This window comes from Oncorhynchus kisutch, linkage group LG19 (genome assembly GCF_002021735.2).
Source record: "Oncorhynchus kisutch isolate 150728-3 linkage group LG19, Okis_V2, whole genome shotgun sequence".
NCBI classification, from domain to species: domain Eukaryota; kingdom Metazoa; phylum Chordata; class Actinopteri; order Salmoniformes; family Salmonidae; genus Oncorhynchus; species Oncorhynchus kisutch.
In genome coordinates this window covers 39,624,467-39,638,689 of record NC_034192.2, presented here as the reverse complement: position 1 = coordinate 39,638,689, position 14,223 = coordinate 39,624,467, and the positions used below count along the sequence as shown (strand labels likewise).

At 38.9% G+C, this 14,223-nt stretch overlaps 1 protein-coding gene across 5 annotated transcripts; it reads right to left on the bottom strand.

Annotated features, from left to right (window-relative positions):
- Positions 1 to 1,199: 1,199 nt before the first annotated feature.
- tlx2 (T cell leukemia homeobox 2) lies at positions 1,200 to 12,765 on the bottom strand. Of its 5 annotated transcripts, none has more exons than XM_031797052.1 (5): positions 11,695 to 12,765; positions 6,006 to 6,224; positions 5,296 to 5,533; positions 2,525 to 2,705; positions 1,201 to 2,129 (listed from the first exon to the last, which is right to left on the bottom strand). In XM_031797052.1, the coding sequence occupies exons 1-5, from the start codon at positions 12,158 to 12,160 to the stop codon at positions 2,061 to 2,063; spliced, it is 1,173 nt and encodes a 390-aa protein (XP_031652912.1). In that variant the 5' UTR covers positions 12,161 to 12,765; the 3' UTR covers positions 1,201 to 2,060. The 5 variants fall into 5 exon arrangements, with proteins under 5 accessions (XP_020308418.2, XP_031652915.1, XP_031652912.1 ...); XM_020452827.2 differs by having other exon boundaries at positions 1,202 to 1,983; XM_031797053.1 differs by having other exon boundaries at positions 1,630 to 2,129; positions 5,296 to 5,530; positions 11,695 to 12,752.
- Between the last annotated feature and the right edge of the window lie 1,458 nt (positions 12,766 to 14,223).

The window sequence follows — 14,223 nt, the reverse complement described above, 5'->3', positions numbered from 1 at the left end:
AAACCTTTTTGTTTTCTCACACTCTCAACAGATTGAGTGTTTGAGATTGAGATTGAACCAATTGGAAAATGTAGAGGTCTTCGATACTTCTCTTTGAGTGTGAACCTCTTGTTTATGTATTTAACTCGTCACAGGTTTCATTCACACAAAGGCAGCTGAAGAGGTTGGGTGAATGCTGGTATGGTATCCAAAGGAGGTATTTTATATAGGCTTTTTGACTGTAAATGGATCCAAAATCACAACTGACCATATAGTTTTTTTGCTTTCGATACACTTTTTGCGAAACTGGAAAAGGGGAATCTTTATTAATAGAAAAGGGTAGTAGCAGTTCTAACATATGATGTGTAGTAGTGTTTTGGTGCCCTGATTGAAAACAGAGTACCTGATAGGAATCCTGATGTACTTTGAACCTCTTGTTCTAGTGTGGTGACATTTTATTGGATACGGGTAAGGCGCTTTAGTGGAAAGGGTAAAAAAACATACTCAGCTTTAGAAAAAAAAGTTTTTAAGCACCTGTAGCAAAACACAATGCACGATTTTGAAAACAGTAAGGATGAGGTATTTTTGTAAAATGGGCCAAGTCACGTCTTAATGGCATCTGAGACAGCAGGATGAAAGAGGCCCATGGTCTGGGCAGAGGAAATGGGGGTTGAGTAGGCGTCACCTGGACAACTGCCTGCAATTGACAGGATCTCAACCAGGCGAGACACCCTCTAAACCGACAAAACACGCAGTCTCCGTGCAGAAAGGGTGGCAGACAGTTGTTTTGAACTATGGAGATCCTACAACTTGGGTAGACTGATGCTGTTGATATCATCAGAAAATGGATGTGGTTGAACGTGAGATTTTGCCAGGATTCTAACGTTGAGTTCCAGGGGGTGTTTTCTGGGCTTTTTGTAAACAGTACAACAAGGGAACACTACACAATGGAATAGTACTACTTCCTGGTGTAGGCAACCATCTGTGATCTACGCGAAGTAGAGAGAGTGAAGCCTCATTTACAAACAAGAAAACTGCAGTTATAAAATGCCCCACCCTAGAGATCGATCTAGATTAGCAGTGTGTTGTACTTCCAGATAGGACATTTTTGTTTTGACTTGACATGGATGATAATGGAAGTTGACAACTGTCCAATGTCTCTAGGTAGACATGGATATTTGTGGATCACAGACCCCCAAGGTCTAGGGTTTTAGAACAAACTGTTCAGAAGACATCCCTCCTGGGCCTCGTTTCCCAGAGAATTCGCTGTGTTGGGTTAATTGTTGGATTCGGACTTCATGTGCATCACTAGCATCCAAGCAGTCTCACAGAAAAACATTGTTGTAATAAACTTTACTGATAAGAGCACTCTATGCAAAACGTTTAACCTTTTCTGGTGTTATGTGAAACATGGCCTGCTGGTTTGGCTGTGGAGATGAAGTTGTCATAAGGATGGAATATTGGAATGAATGAGAAACACTGAAAGATTCCAATAAGTGTGGCATCGTCAACAACATCATGTTGATAGATTAGAGGACACTTACTTTAGGAGGTATGAAAATGTGTGAAACTGTGTGATTGTGTGAAATCTTGCAGTTATCCTTTCTGGTGAAAGAACAACAACAAAAGAGAGGCTTCCAATGTTGATAATCTTTTCAAAAAGTCATGATATCATTTAATATAAAACACCTTAAAAGGTGTAAAACACCTTATGAGTAATCCTCGAACAGATACCACTTGCAAACTGCAGTCAGGGAAAGGATCCACCTGGAAGGCTGGTGACTGCAACGGCAATTCCAAGTGCACACAGAAATATTTGAAACATGCATTACTACATTGTACAAAGTCAAAAGCAAAGGAATGGGATCCAGTTTTGTTGCCGTATGGCTGAGAGTCAGTGCTCCCTGTTGGCAACAGGACAGTCTTGATGGTAGGCATCTACCGATGTGTCTGTTAGTGGTCTGGTAGTGAGGATTTCGCTTCGTCCTCTGTTTAGACAGACAGCTGAAGGGAGAGTGAAAATCTAGTGTAAGGTAGGAAAATGACTTGACAGAATCAGGTCTGAAAAAAACTTAGTAGACTCATTGATCATAGTCCATTTCAGTGGAACTAAACGTATATCTGTCCATGCCAAGAAGTCCACATATGATCTATAAAAGAGAATACGTGGTTTGTAAAGAAATACATAGACAAAACGTCATATCCTATAGGTTTGTCCTTGTCCTTAATGGCAGTTGGTATGCAGATTAAATAAGGATATAATGTCAATTTTAATCATCCAAAACATATTACTGTACAATCCCACAATGCAACAGTCTTTACATAAAATACATTTGAATGCTAAGGCCTCAGGCTCCTCATATGCATCCATCTAGATATGAGTGGTCACTCCCCAACAAATGGCCCACCCACATTTTCCCTTAGAAAAATCAGCAATATTACTATTATATTCTTATTATGAATTACACACGCACACACCCCCCCCCCCCAAACACACACACACGATCATTCAGACCACAGATGCCAGGGAGGTGACGGAGGTCACCTTGTTGTCCTCCGCCCAGGGCTGTAGGTTCTGTAAGGCGTACAAGGAGGAGTTGTGCAGACAGAGGGGGTCCTGCTGCAGGGGTTGGCTCAGGGTCTTCTGAAAGGCCTCCTGTTGGAGCTGCAGCATCAGACGGTTTGCCTGCTGTCTCTCTGCCTCGCGCTCCTCGGCTGTCTGTCTCCTGGTTCCACAGTGGGGAAAAGGGCAATTTCAAAACAGTGCCTAAATATTCATACAGTATGTCACCATAAATACTACTTTCAAATGCAAAAAGCCAAATACTTCCTGAAATACAAGTATTCAGTCCATGACAAAGTGATAATGTATTGTTAAAAATAACTACATAAAAAAAATGGATAACCTGATTATTTTACTTCTTTTTGACCCTTATTTCCTTTGGATTACCATTATTTCATTTTCATGAAAACAATGATGTATGTCATTCTCACATGGATATTATACTGTATGTATTTACATGTGATTGTTAGGCCTGCATGTGCAACAGGGTCAGAAAAACACCTCTAAAATGCTGTTTCATACACACCATCCTCCTTTCATTAGCCACACGTTATTGCTAACTACATTATCCTAATCCGATTTCGTTGCTGTTCATTTGATCATATGCTTGTTACTAGCATAGCCATCCCACAAATACATCCTTCATGCACATCCTATCTACACACTATGGGGAAATACCATAAATCACACCAAAACTAGCTCAGAAATCAGGAAAGTGAGTTAGCCAATTCCCTGGTTATTCATGATATGCCATCTAGTCGTTCTGTTTTTCATCTGTGTTTTGAATTTCAGAATTCAACAGAGATGCAACTGATCACTAAAATACAAACTGTACCATTACATTTAATTGTCCTTCAAACAGATCTTGATGTATTTCTATAGAAAACATGGCCCTGTGTCGACACCTTGCATACAAATACCTATTGAAATAAGATCTCAGGCTTTACTCTTACACCTGGTATTAAAATGTGTCGTGTGCCAGCTTTTCCCATATCAGGTGAAGGTCCACCAGATCGGATTACAGGACACATTTTAATGCAAGGTGTGCCAGAGCCTATGAGTCAAGATGACTCAGATAAACAGGAACTACTTCTACATTCATTCCCTTTAGGTCCTTGTTTGACATCAAGGTTAAATAAAGGCAAGGTATTATCATTTGATAGTCCACTCATTTATTTCACATGACCATAAAAAAACAGTTTGAGTGAATTAGGGGAAGAGTTTCTGCCATGGACAATGCACTCAACTATTCAGACTAGTGGGTCAGTATTGCTTTTTTTCCCTTTATTTAACTAGGCAAGTCAGTTAATTAAGAACAAATTCCTATTTTCAATGACAGCCTAGGAACAACTGCCTTGTTCAGGGGCAGAACAACAGATTTGTACCTTCTCAGCTCAGGGATTCAATGTTGCAACCTTTCAGTTACTAGTCCAACACTCGAACCACTAGGCTATGCTGTCATCTTTGGACAGCACCATTCCAGAAAGCCTTTTAAGAACAGGGCTAATTGTGCTTGGTCAAGGGGATTGGCCTCTAAAAACAAGCAGGAGCTAAGCTAAGCAAAAAAAGGTGTTTCACTGTCACAACAAAAAAAATGGGCCAGGCACAATATCAACCACAGGAATATAGTATATTCATATAACACATCACAAAAGCTTGCTCACCGCAAGCAAAGCAATTCACATACCATATTTAAATGGATGCACAGTTACTTTGTGTCACTTCCCGCATCAGTCTAATGTATCATAATGCTTCAGTCTAATGTATCATAATGTTTCAGTCTAATGTATCATAATGCTTCAGTCTAATGTATTATAATGCTTCAGTCTAATGTATCATAATGCTTCAGTCTAATGTATCATAATGTTTCAGTCTAATGTATCATAATGCTTCAGTCTAATGTATCATAATGCTTCAGTCTAATGTATTATAATGCTTCAGTCTAATGTATCATAATACTTCAGTCTAATGTATTATAATGCTTCAGTCTAATGTATCATAATGCTTCAGTCTAATGTATCATAATGATTCAGTCTAATGTATCATAATGCTTCAGTCTAATGTATCATAATGCTTCAGTCTAATGTATCATAATGCTTCAGTCTAATGTATCATAATGCTTCAGTCTAATGTATCACAATGCTTCAGTCTAATGTATCATAATGATTCAGTCTAATGTATCATAATGCTTCAGTCTAATGTATCATAATGCTTCAGTCTAATGTATCATAATGCTTCAGTCTAATGTATCATAATGCTTCAGTCTAATGTATCATAATGCTTCAGTCTAATGTATCATAATGTTTCAGTCTAATGTATCATAATGCTTCAGTCTAATGTATTATAATACTTCAGTCTAATGTATTATAATGCTTCAGTCTAATGTATCATAATGCTTCAGTCTAATCTATCATAATGCTTCAGTCTAATCTATCATAATGCTTCAGTCTAATGTATTATAATGCTTCAGTCTAATCTATCATAATGCTTCAGTCTAATCTATCATAATGCTTCAGTCTAATGCATCATAATGCTTCAGTCTAATGCATCATAATGCTTAAATCATAATGCAGCAAGTACAATGGACAGCAGTTTTGATAAAGAATATCTCCTTTCTTGAAATAATGAATGTCATAAAAGGAACCATTAAAAATGCTTTACCACTGAAAGTGTTGAAGAACGTCTAGAAGATTGTTGCTGTAATGGGTTGCTGTAATGTGTTGCTGTAATGTGTTGCTGTAATGGGCCCCTACCTCCATTTTGTCCTCCTGTTCTGGAACCAGGTTTTGACCTGTGCGTCCGTCATCTTCAGGGCCTTGGCCAGGGTGGCGCGCTCCGCTGACGCCAGGTATTTCTGCCGGTGAAAGCGTTTCTCCAGCTCGCAGATCTGCACTCGGCTGAACGAGGTACGGGGCTTTTTTCTCTTGGGTGGTGTCCGGTTCTGATAGGGGTGGCCGATGCGCCGGGTCACGGAGAAGGGCGAAAGGGCTGCTGAGAGAGAGAGAGAGAGAGAGAGAGAGAGAGAGAGAGAGAGAGAGAGAGAGACTATGTTCATTTTTCAGAGACAAACCGTGGTCAAGCAAGAACCTTCTCTGACATATTATACCTTTGCCATAGATTTAGTATGCATGATCACCTGTGTATATTTTATGGGGGATTTTGTTGTCCTTCCCTAATTCAACTCAATATTCCAGCATGTATCTTTTTTTTTACCAGGAATTAGCCAACATTTAATGGTTCATCACTGGCTATTACCCGTTGTAATATGATTACAAGGTTAAAAAAAAAGGTCCTATATTCATGTTTTCCTCATCTCTAATGCATATAGTACAAACGTGACACAGAGTTTTGTCCTATGGACCTAAGCATTTTGGTATTTTAACAACCCTGATGGAAACCAGGAGAAAACCAACCAGGCCAAGATGAAAGGCACATTTTAAAGAAGACCAGGGAAGTGACTCACCTGGACAAGTACCCTTTCGAAAGGGATAGTCTGCAAGTGGGCCAGTGTCTCGCAGGTGAGCGAGTTCAGGGTAATAGTGTTTGGCTAATGTCTCCATAGAGCTCCAGGTAGGGACCCTGCCGATGTCCCCCTTGGGGAGAGGGCAGAGGCCTGGCAGGGCCGGGGGGGCTCCTGGCCTCCCACTGGGGTCTCCTGCTTGTCTGTCCTCTGCCTGCTCCGCTAAAGAAAGGGAGACACAGTCAGGGACCCATGTGGAGCTGTGAGGGGCAGGTGGGGGTACTCAGGAAGTACCCTCTCATTGCTTTTATCTCAGATGGGGATTGTCATTTAGTACAATAAGTGCCTTCAGCTGATTGGTTAGGCCAAAAGTATCACATTTGGTTTGATGCCAGTTCATTACAGTCGGCTATCTAACCTATCCAGTTCTACATAGTAACTTAGGTGATCTGTACAAGCTACATTTGTTTACTTTTTTACTCATTAAAACTTAATACAAAAGAAAAGTACCCATCTCAAGCATTTTATGGTAAAATATTTATACCATATTGTCTATTGTCTATTGTCTATTGCATGAGTAAACAGAACATTCACAAATGTAATATAATACGTTGGATATAGAGCCCTTTTCAAGTCCTATACCCATCTACATCCATAAAATGTAAAACAGACGTTTCTGTCGAAGGGAATCAGGAGCAGGCTTCCTTGTTCCTCACAAGCTGTTTGCCTGGTTGTCTTACAGTATGTTTATTGGTCTAGTTCTGTCTGAGAGCTCACCAGCAGCCAAACTGCATATAAAACATCTCCATAGGTGCCCTGGGGGACCATTGCTACTGTGTTGAGAATGTAGTAACCTGGATTCAGTGTGAACAATCTAAATTCATTTTCCACTGAGGCACTTTGGAGATGAGATGAAACACTAATGAAACACAAGCCACATAATGCACTCAACAATCATTTCAAATCACTCTCAACCTCTCTGATTGGTTATAAACATCAATGCAAACAACAAATGATTCACACATGATTCAAAAATATATATATTTCAAAATGTAAATTGGGTATATTTGTAATTGAATTGTAAACACTGACTGCAAGTACTTTTGAAAAGGTATTTTTAATCTAGAGAGGGTCCAACCCTTCTTTGCCTGAGGATAGAGATGAATAGGTCACACATTTGGAGTAAGCATGTCTGCTCCAGGCTCAACATGCAGGTCTGGGTACAGATAATACCACATTAGACTTCTATTTCAGGCCATCTGTGGACCAGCTAATGGACCAGGCACATACAAGCACGTTCACATGCAACCGAAGAGTAACACGCAAACAGACTGCCACCCAGTCAAACTTGCTAAAGGGCACCTTCAACCTAACTTGAATTCTGACATAAGATTTTCTGAATAAACAATTAAACCATATGAAATGTAACAATATTCCTATGGATGATGATTGACTGATTCATGTCACAGTAGAACAAAATACATCATGCCATAGGTTTTTATTTGAGTTTGTCTGTGATGTCCCTATTTATGACCAGCTTCCAAATAAAGAACCGAGTGTGTGGTAGTATCCTACTAAATGCAGCAGTGTGCCAAGAGCCCAGAACACACCTGTCTGTCATCCAAACCTGCAGCCCTTTATGGAACAAGGTAGTTAGTTCAATTTAGCCCTCAGCCTCTTTACAGTAAAAGTCGTTATAATGTGATGTGATTGCGTTTAATAATCAGCCCATATTACAAAAGACGTCAATAAGTTGTTGTCCGAATGTTTATGCATGCACAGACAATTACCACAATAATGTTATTCATTGAAGATATACTGTAATTTCCCATAACTGGGCAAGACCAAATATGGAGAGAGTGGTAGACCAGATTTCCCTCAAAATCTCAAGGTCACTGAATTTCACAAACCAGAGAAATCTTGTTATGTATTTCACTTCATTCAATAATTGTATTTCATTTTCACTTGAATGTTGCATAGAACATTTTCAAGAACACATTGCAGGAATTGTTCTGATGTATTTTGCTCTAAGGGATGACGACGGAAATGGTGGAGAATACTACATCTGATGCCTGGGTAATATGATTTAGCATAAGCTATAAAAAAAAAGATTCTACCTTAGAGAATATGGGCCCATAATAAAACCACTTATACCTAATAACACATTTCTGTGACAGCGCCTCTCTTCCCCACTGCGGATATTACCTGTGTAGCGATGTAATAAATATATATAAAGGATTCTATGATATTGAAATATAACATGAACATATTGCTATTTATTACACTATGAGGCAAAACAGAGCCACTTGCCCATGCAACACTGGCTGAGAATTGAAGCAACTTCCCGAGAAAACTGTCCAGCTTTCCCCATCAACACCACCATTACCGCCGCCATCTTTAAATAAATGTATTTGCGGGGAAGATCATTATTTCTGACAAAGATAAAGCACGGTTATATTAATGCAATGAGGTGTATAGGCATAGTCTTACCTCAATGTCTATTATGGGACCTTACAAAGGTACAGCAAGCAGGTACAATGTAATCACTTCGTATTATACATTGTACATACAACGGTAGTAGTATCTGTTAGTGGTTGTGTAATTACATGGCATTAATGTATTTTATGGTAGGCTATATAATGTTTTTACTATAGACACTAATCAGTGTCCTAATGCTAAATTCTCCAAATACATTGATTATTGCCGGTATGGATGCCATTCATTAAATTACAGTTACCTTACTTTAAGATTATAGTGTGTATTTTACAATATTTTACCAGTTTTATGGCAATACATGCAGATATTGTAAAAATGAAAATACCTCTGGGCCTACATTTCGATTTGAAGTATCCTAGATGCCCATTTCTCCAGAACTTAGAGCCATATGAACAACTTTGTTTATTGACTTGAGGGGAAAAATCAGTTGATGCACTTCTCTGCTTCATTAACCTGAAAACTGCCAAGAAGTCAATCAACATAGAAACATGTGTTATTCCCTTTCAGCGTCTTCCAATATGTTCAGATACAGTATGTCCGGTCTGTTGTGAATATCACATCTCCAATCGTAGGCCTGTTCGCTGTTTCACTTGCTTTGACACTTGCGTGAAATTCAGCGCCTCAATCCAATATGAGAGGGAATTATTTAAAAAAGGAGAGGTCTATTTCAAGCATCCAAAGAAACGCTTTACGGTTTCAGATATGAATTTAGGTTAAGCCAAATGAACAGACAAGTGCTGACTGCTGAGCTAAGTCCATCCAGCAACTAAGAGTTACATTTTATACCATATTTATTACAATGTTTATTATTTTTAAACGTGGAAATACAATTTGCCCCTTGTGCTACAATAAAAAAGTATTAACTCAAATGAAAATCGATGGGAGTGGGATTTTAAAAATAAATGTCTCAAACAATGTTGACAAATGGCTACACTGTAATATCCTACTTTAAGCACTTTCAATAAATCTCAAAACATAGGCATTTGTCTCAAATGGTGATCACCAATGAAAAAAAGTGATCACTTAAAAGGAATGTCTTGGTGGATGGTTGACGATGAGGCTATAACCAACACCAAAGATAAACCAAATGAAACAAGTGGCCCGTTGTGACTATGAATACAATTGATAAGCATATTTACATAAGATATTTTATAGTTGACATATCGTTCTCTGGTTTAAATAATTAATTAGGAAAGAACATCATTGTTAATATTTAATGCGAGCCAATACATAATGGTCTTCATTTCCATCTTCATGGTTGTGACGTCATGCCAGGAAAACTAATTTCTCGGCCGCGTGGGGGTGAGGTTATGGTCATCGTAGCCTAAAATATACAGGCCATCGAACTGCCAGCCCGTCGAATTAAGTTTTCATTTGCACGGCAGTTAAGTTACTACTAGCCCTTTCTATAATACTAAAATGAAATGAAATGTGAAACAGTAGGCCTATGCTGTAATAGGCCTATCATGGCCCATGCAACCCTTAGTGTTGTGCCTTTTTCTATTGGCTAATCGAAAACACCAGAGCCTATGTGAAAAAGGATTATGACATAAGCATAACATATTTTGATCTGTCGTGCTTTTGCTAGGCCTAATATTTGAGAAATTGGCACTTTTCCAATATCCTAAAACGCGAGAAAAACGTTGGTCAAATGATTCCGGACATATATTCACAATCACAGCCACCATACTTGGATTACTTCTTCTTCTTTTTGTAAATGATATAGATTACACCTGCCAATGTCATAGAGATATAGAAGCGTTTACAAATTGACGTGAAGCATTTGAAATATTATCCAATTTACCTTGACAAGTCAATTCAATGGTTTATGGGCGAAATAAACTGTCCGTACGCTAAATGTTTAGATGTCATACTTCAAAGTTTGTGAAGAATTTGTCACAATTCTTTTCCTTTTTTTTTGTTAGGCTGGACGTAAGACAGGATAATTGTTCTACACTGTGTTGAAGATAGTTCTATTAAAATAAGACAGCGGTTATTCAATAGACCTAGGACACGAATTGCGTTGATGCTTTGCATTTATTGGCATGATATTCAACGCGGAAAGGGAAATATCAAATAACCCCGTGTATGCTAAACACAAAAAATAGCATGCTTGTCAGGTGTTGATAGTGACGGTGTTGCTATCTTCTCTCTATTTAGTTGGGTGTATACACAACTATAGGCCTATAAATAGCCCAGTAGAGTCCAGACAAAATTATTTAGGTAGCCCACCTGCAGGACTGCATCCTCAAAGACTTGCCGTAGAATTAATCGTTACATTTAGATCCTATTATTGGACGAGGCTATAGGCCTATTTGCCGCAATGTCTAAGACAGAGCTACTATGCCTCAAAAAGTAAAAGTAATAATGATAACACTACGCTAGAAAATGGTTGGTTTTAATTGTTTTTATTATAGTAAATTGTTATATTGTTATTAGACTGTTACAATAAGCAATAATAATAGCCTATAAACAACAACAATACTCACAGACATAACAGTTAATCTATTATGTTTTATTATAGCCTATTGACACTGATGTTGCTATTATTAAACCACATTTGGATGGTGTTGAATGGTACATTTTATATTCAGAAATAAATCAGGTGTTCTGCATTTGGAAAAACAGTCATCTCTTCAAATCATGTCATCCATTTTGTATGGTGAGCTATTCATTTGATTAGGATGACGAGGGGATTTATCAACGTTATCCCCTCCATGCATATGGATTGAAAGCCGCAATCTTAACGGTTGACATTATACCCATATAATTATACAAATGTACATAACATAAACTATTAACAATACCTGCAAGTATTCATTTGCCTTTTAAATGAACTAATATGATATAGACAGGACTTGATGTAGAATCGAATTCCTCATGCCATATGCCCAGTCGCACATGTGGTTTGATAAATGAGTCTGTCACAAAATTGGCTAAAATGCCTTCTTAAAAGTCAAGATGCTAAAAACAAAATCCTAGGCATATGCCATACTTTTAAGGATGTGGGTTAAACTGTCAAACCAAACAACAATTAAAGGTGACCTTTTTATGAATTCCATTTAAGTTTGGACCTCCTTTCCACTGGAAAATATTTAATATGTCTATGGAGAAATCCATGAAGCAATAGTCCCATTTTGTGACGGAATTGTAGTCTAAATAAACATAAATGCTCAGAAATGTAGGTGAATCTTACCAGTGAGTCTGTCTTTTGCGAATCTTCTACTGCTCTCCATCCACGGGAAGGTGAAGTTGGCCGCATTTCCCATACTTGTCATTGAAGTCACTGAGGGGATGCAAGCCGCGAGGCAAGGCGGATGGCTAGGAGGTGGCGGATTCGGTGGCATGGGTCTGTGAGCTGGTACCCTGATAACACCACCGGCGTTCCCTCCGTTTACGTTAACGTTCATGTTCATGCTCACATTCATGTTCATATTCACGTTATAGGAACCAGCGAGCCCAGCCGCCATGGAGCAGGCCGGGTTATAGACGCTGTTATAGCCATTGGTGTAAACGTTCGTGTAATCCGTGTCGCTGGTTCGGTTGGGCAGCATGCAGCTGCTGGACGGGTCAGTGCTGTTCAGTATCTGGTCTATTCCAAAACTGATGGGCTCGTGTTGCTGGTGTGTCTGGTTAACCTCTTCAATCCCAGTGTTTTCCATTGCCGTATTGATATTAGCGTCTCAAAACGACTCATATGTTGATTTTTTTAAGTATGCTCTATATTTGTTTTCCGTGTTGTCGCAGTATCAGGCGCATAAATGATACCCACGTCTGTGTTCAGGTTTTTTAGCCTAAAGATACTTCCTTGAGCAGTGTGCGACCCACACCAAACGAAGCGTTGCCATTATCTGTCCCGAAGACATAGATACGGAGTAGGCTAAAATGCAATGTTAATAATCCATCGGGATAGATTGGGAGTCTTAAAATGCATATCCATCACATTGTAGTATGTCCTTTAACATATTTGCTTGCACATATCACAGTAATCGATATAGATTAATAGCCTATTGGTCATGTAAAATAGTTAGCCAGACTACTTACAGCCAAATCCGCAATTTGAGAAATTCCCAAGTTCCTTTGAAGAGGATACTGGTGCCCTGTTCTGGCATTATTATTACGACATGTCCAAAAGCAGAGGGCATTTGCGACTCAACCTCTTCGTATCAAAAGATTCAGCAAAATGAAGTGTTAACTGTGCTAAACATGAGTATTAATTGGAAAAGATTGCTCTGTTACAGTGCGTCTTGAAGTGATTTCAACAGCTGAGACACCCCTTCTGCCTAAATCGTGCCATTCGGTCATCCATTGGCCCCCGCATTTCCAGTTAGACAATGTTTTGTAGCCTGCTCCCTTCTCTTAAAGAACCCGCAGCCAATTTCCAGTAGCAGTCCAAGTTTTTCTGTGCTGTATGACATATAGATTACAGTCTATCAAATGTATAAATGTGTTTAATTAGGCTGCGTAGGCTAACACCAACCTTAATCCCACTATAAAAAGATGACATGAACAACTGCCTAATAGATATGGACTGTCATGCATGATGGAACTATGTTCAATTGCTATGTAACTATGGGTTTATTGCCCTTTCATTGTATGCCTGATAGCAGTCAAATAGCCTAACTCAGAATTTCAACTAATTTACCATTAGGCCTATGGAAATCGCCTTATTACACACCATTAACACTGTACATCAAGAAGACAACCGTTAGTGAGGTGGGAAGTTGGAGAATAGGGCAGGCTGTTTAATCATGATTATGACAAGATTGTCTTCTTCCATCAGCGTCATGCAAGTAGAAAAACATATTTCGGACAGAATACTGGGAATCTTGCACTTGTCCACTTGTGCATGAACAACTCAGAAAGACATAAACATGGTCCCGCAATAAGGCCTATTCAATGGAACGTTTCATAAAATAAATGAAGATAGACTAGTGCATGGATATTAGGCCAACATTATGCCAATAAGATCCATTATAGAATACTGGCTTGCCTTTGATAATGCAAAACACAGTGTTGATTGGCACAAATGATTTAACCTTTCTCTGCCTGAAGCAAGAGGACGGATTGCCCAGTCTAAATTTAATAAACATGAAAAATGACTCATAATAAAACTGCAACACCGGGAAAACGAATTTATTATATGATCGTTTTATTACGGACTTATTTCAGCTTCCGTGCGAATGAAGATATTTCTCAACTGCTCAAACTGGCTAAAGGGAATCATAAAAATCAATTGTATGAATTTAAAGCTATATTAATAATGGGCGATGACACGTGAAGCGACAATAATGGGGGTAGTGTAAACCTTTGTTTGTTTTTAAATGTGATCGAATAAAATAAAGAGGGGAAGAATATTTTGGAGAGCCATCATTGGAAGCGCGTAAAATTGAACGATATTGCTGTTAAACTGCCTAACTGTTGATATCACCTTGGCGACGACAGGCTATGCCACTGGACATGTGGGCGATGGATGCGTCATTATGGCTAAATGAATGTGTAAAACGTCCATGATGTATCACACAACATATCCAATTGGTGACATAATGGTTATTGGTGAGGCTCTCTCTTTCGTTCTTCACAATGAAACCTCGAGAGCAAAAGGAGGATGTCTCGCTGTATCTGCGCAAGCCCTAAGGTCATAGTAAGGTGGCATTTTACCCCGCGACAGTTAAATCTACCCACATGCAGCATAGTGTGAATTAGCGGAATGAGCGTAATGCAG

Bases quoted from the DNA above. Each gene is read 5' to 3' on its own strand.
- tlx2 (XM_031797052.1), bottom strand. From the start codon at position 12,160: ATGGAAAACACTGGGATTGAAGAGGTTAACCAGACACACCAGCAACAC. The intron at 6,225-11,694 runs GTAAGATTCACC...CCCTTTCTTTAG, and splicing joins CGCAAAAGACAGACTCACTG to CGGAGCAGGCAGAGGACAGA. The intron at 5,534-6,005 runs GTGAGTCACTTC...TCTCTCTCTCAG, and splicing joins TCGAAAGGGTACTTGTCCAG to CAGCCCTTTCGCCCTTCTCC.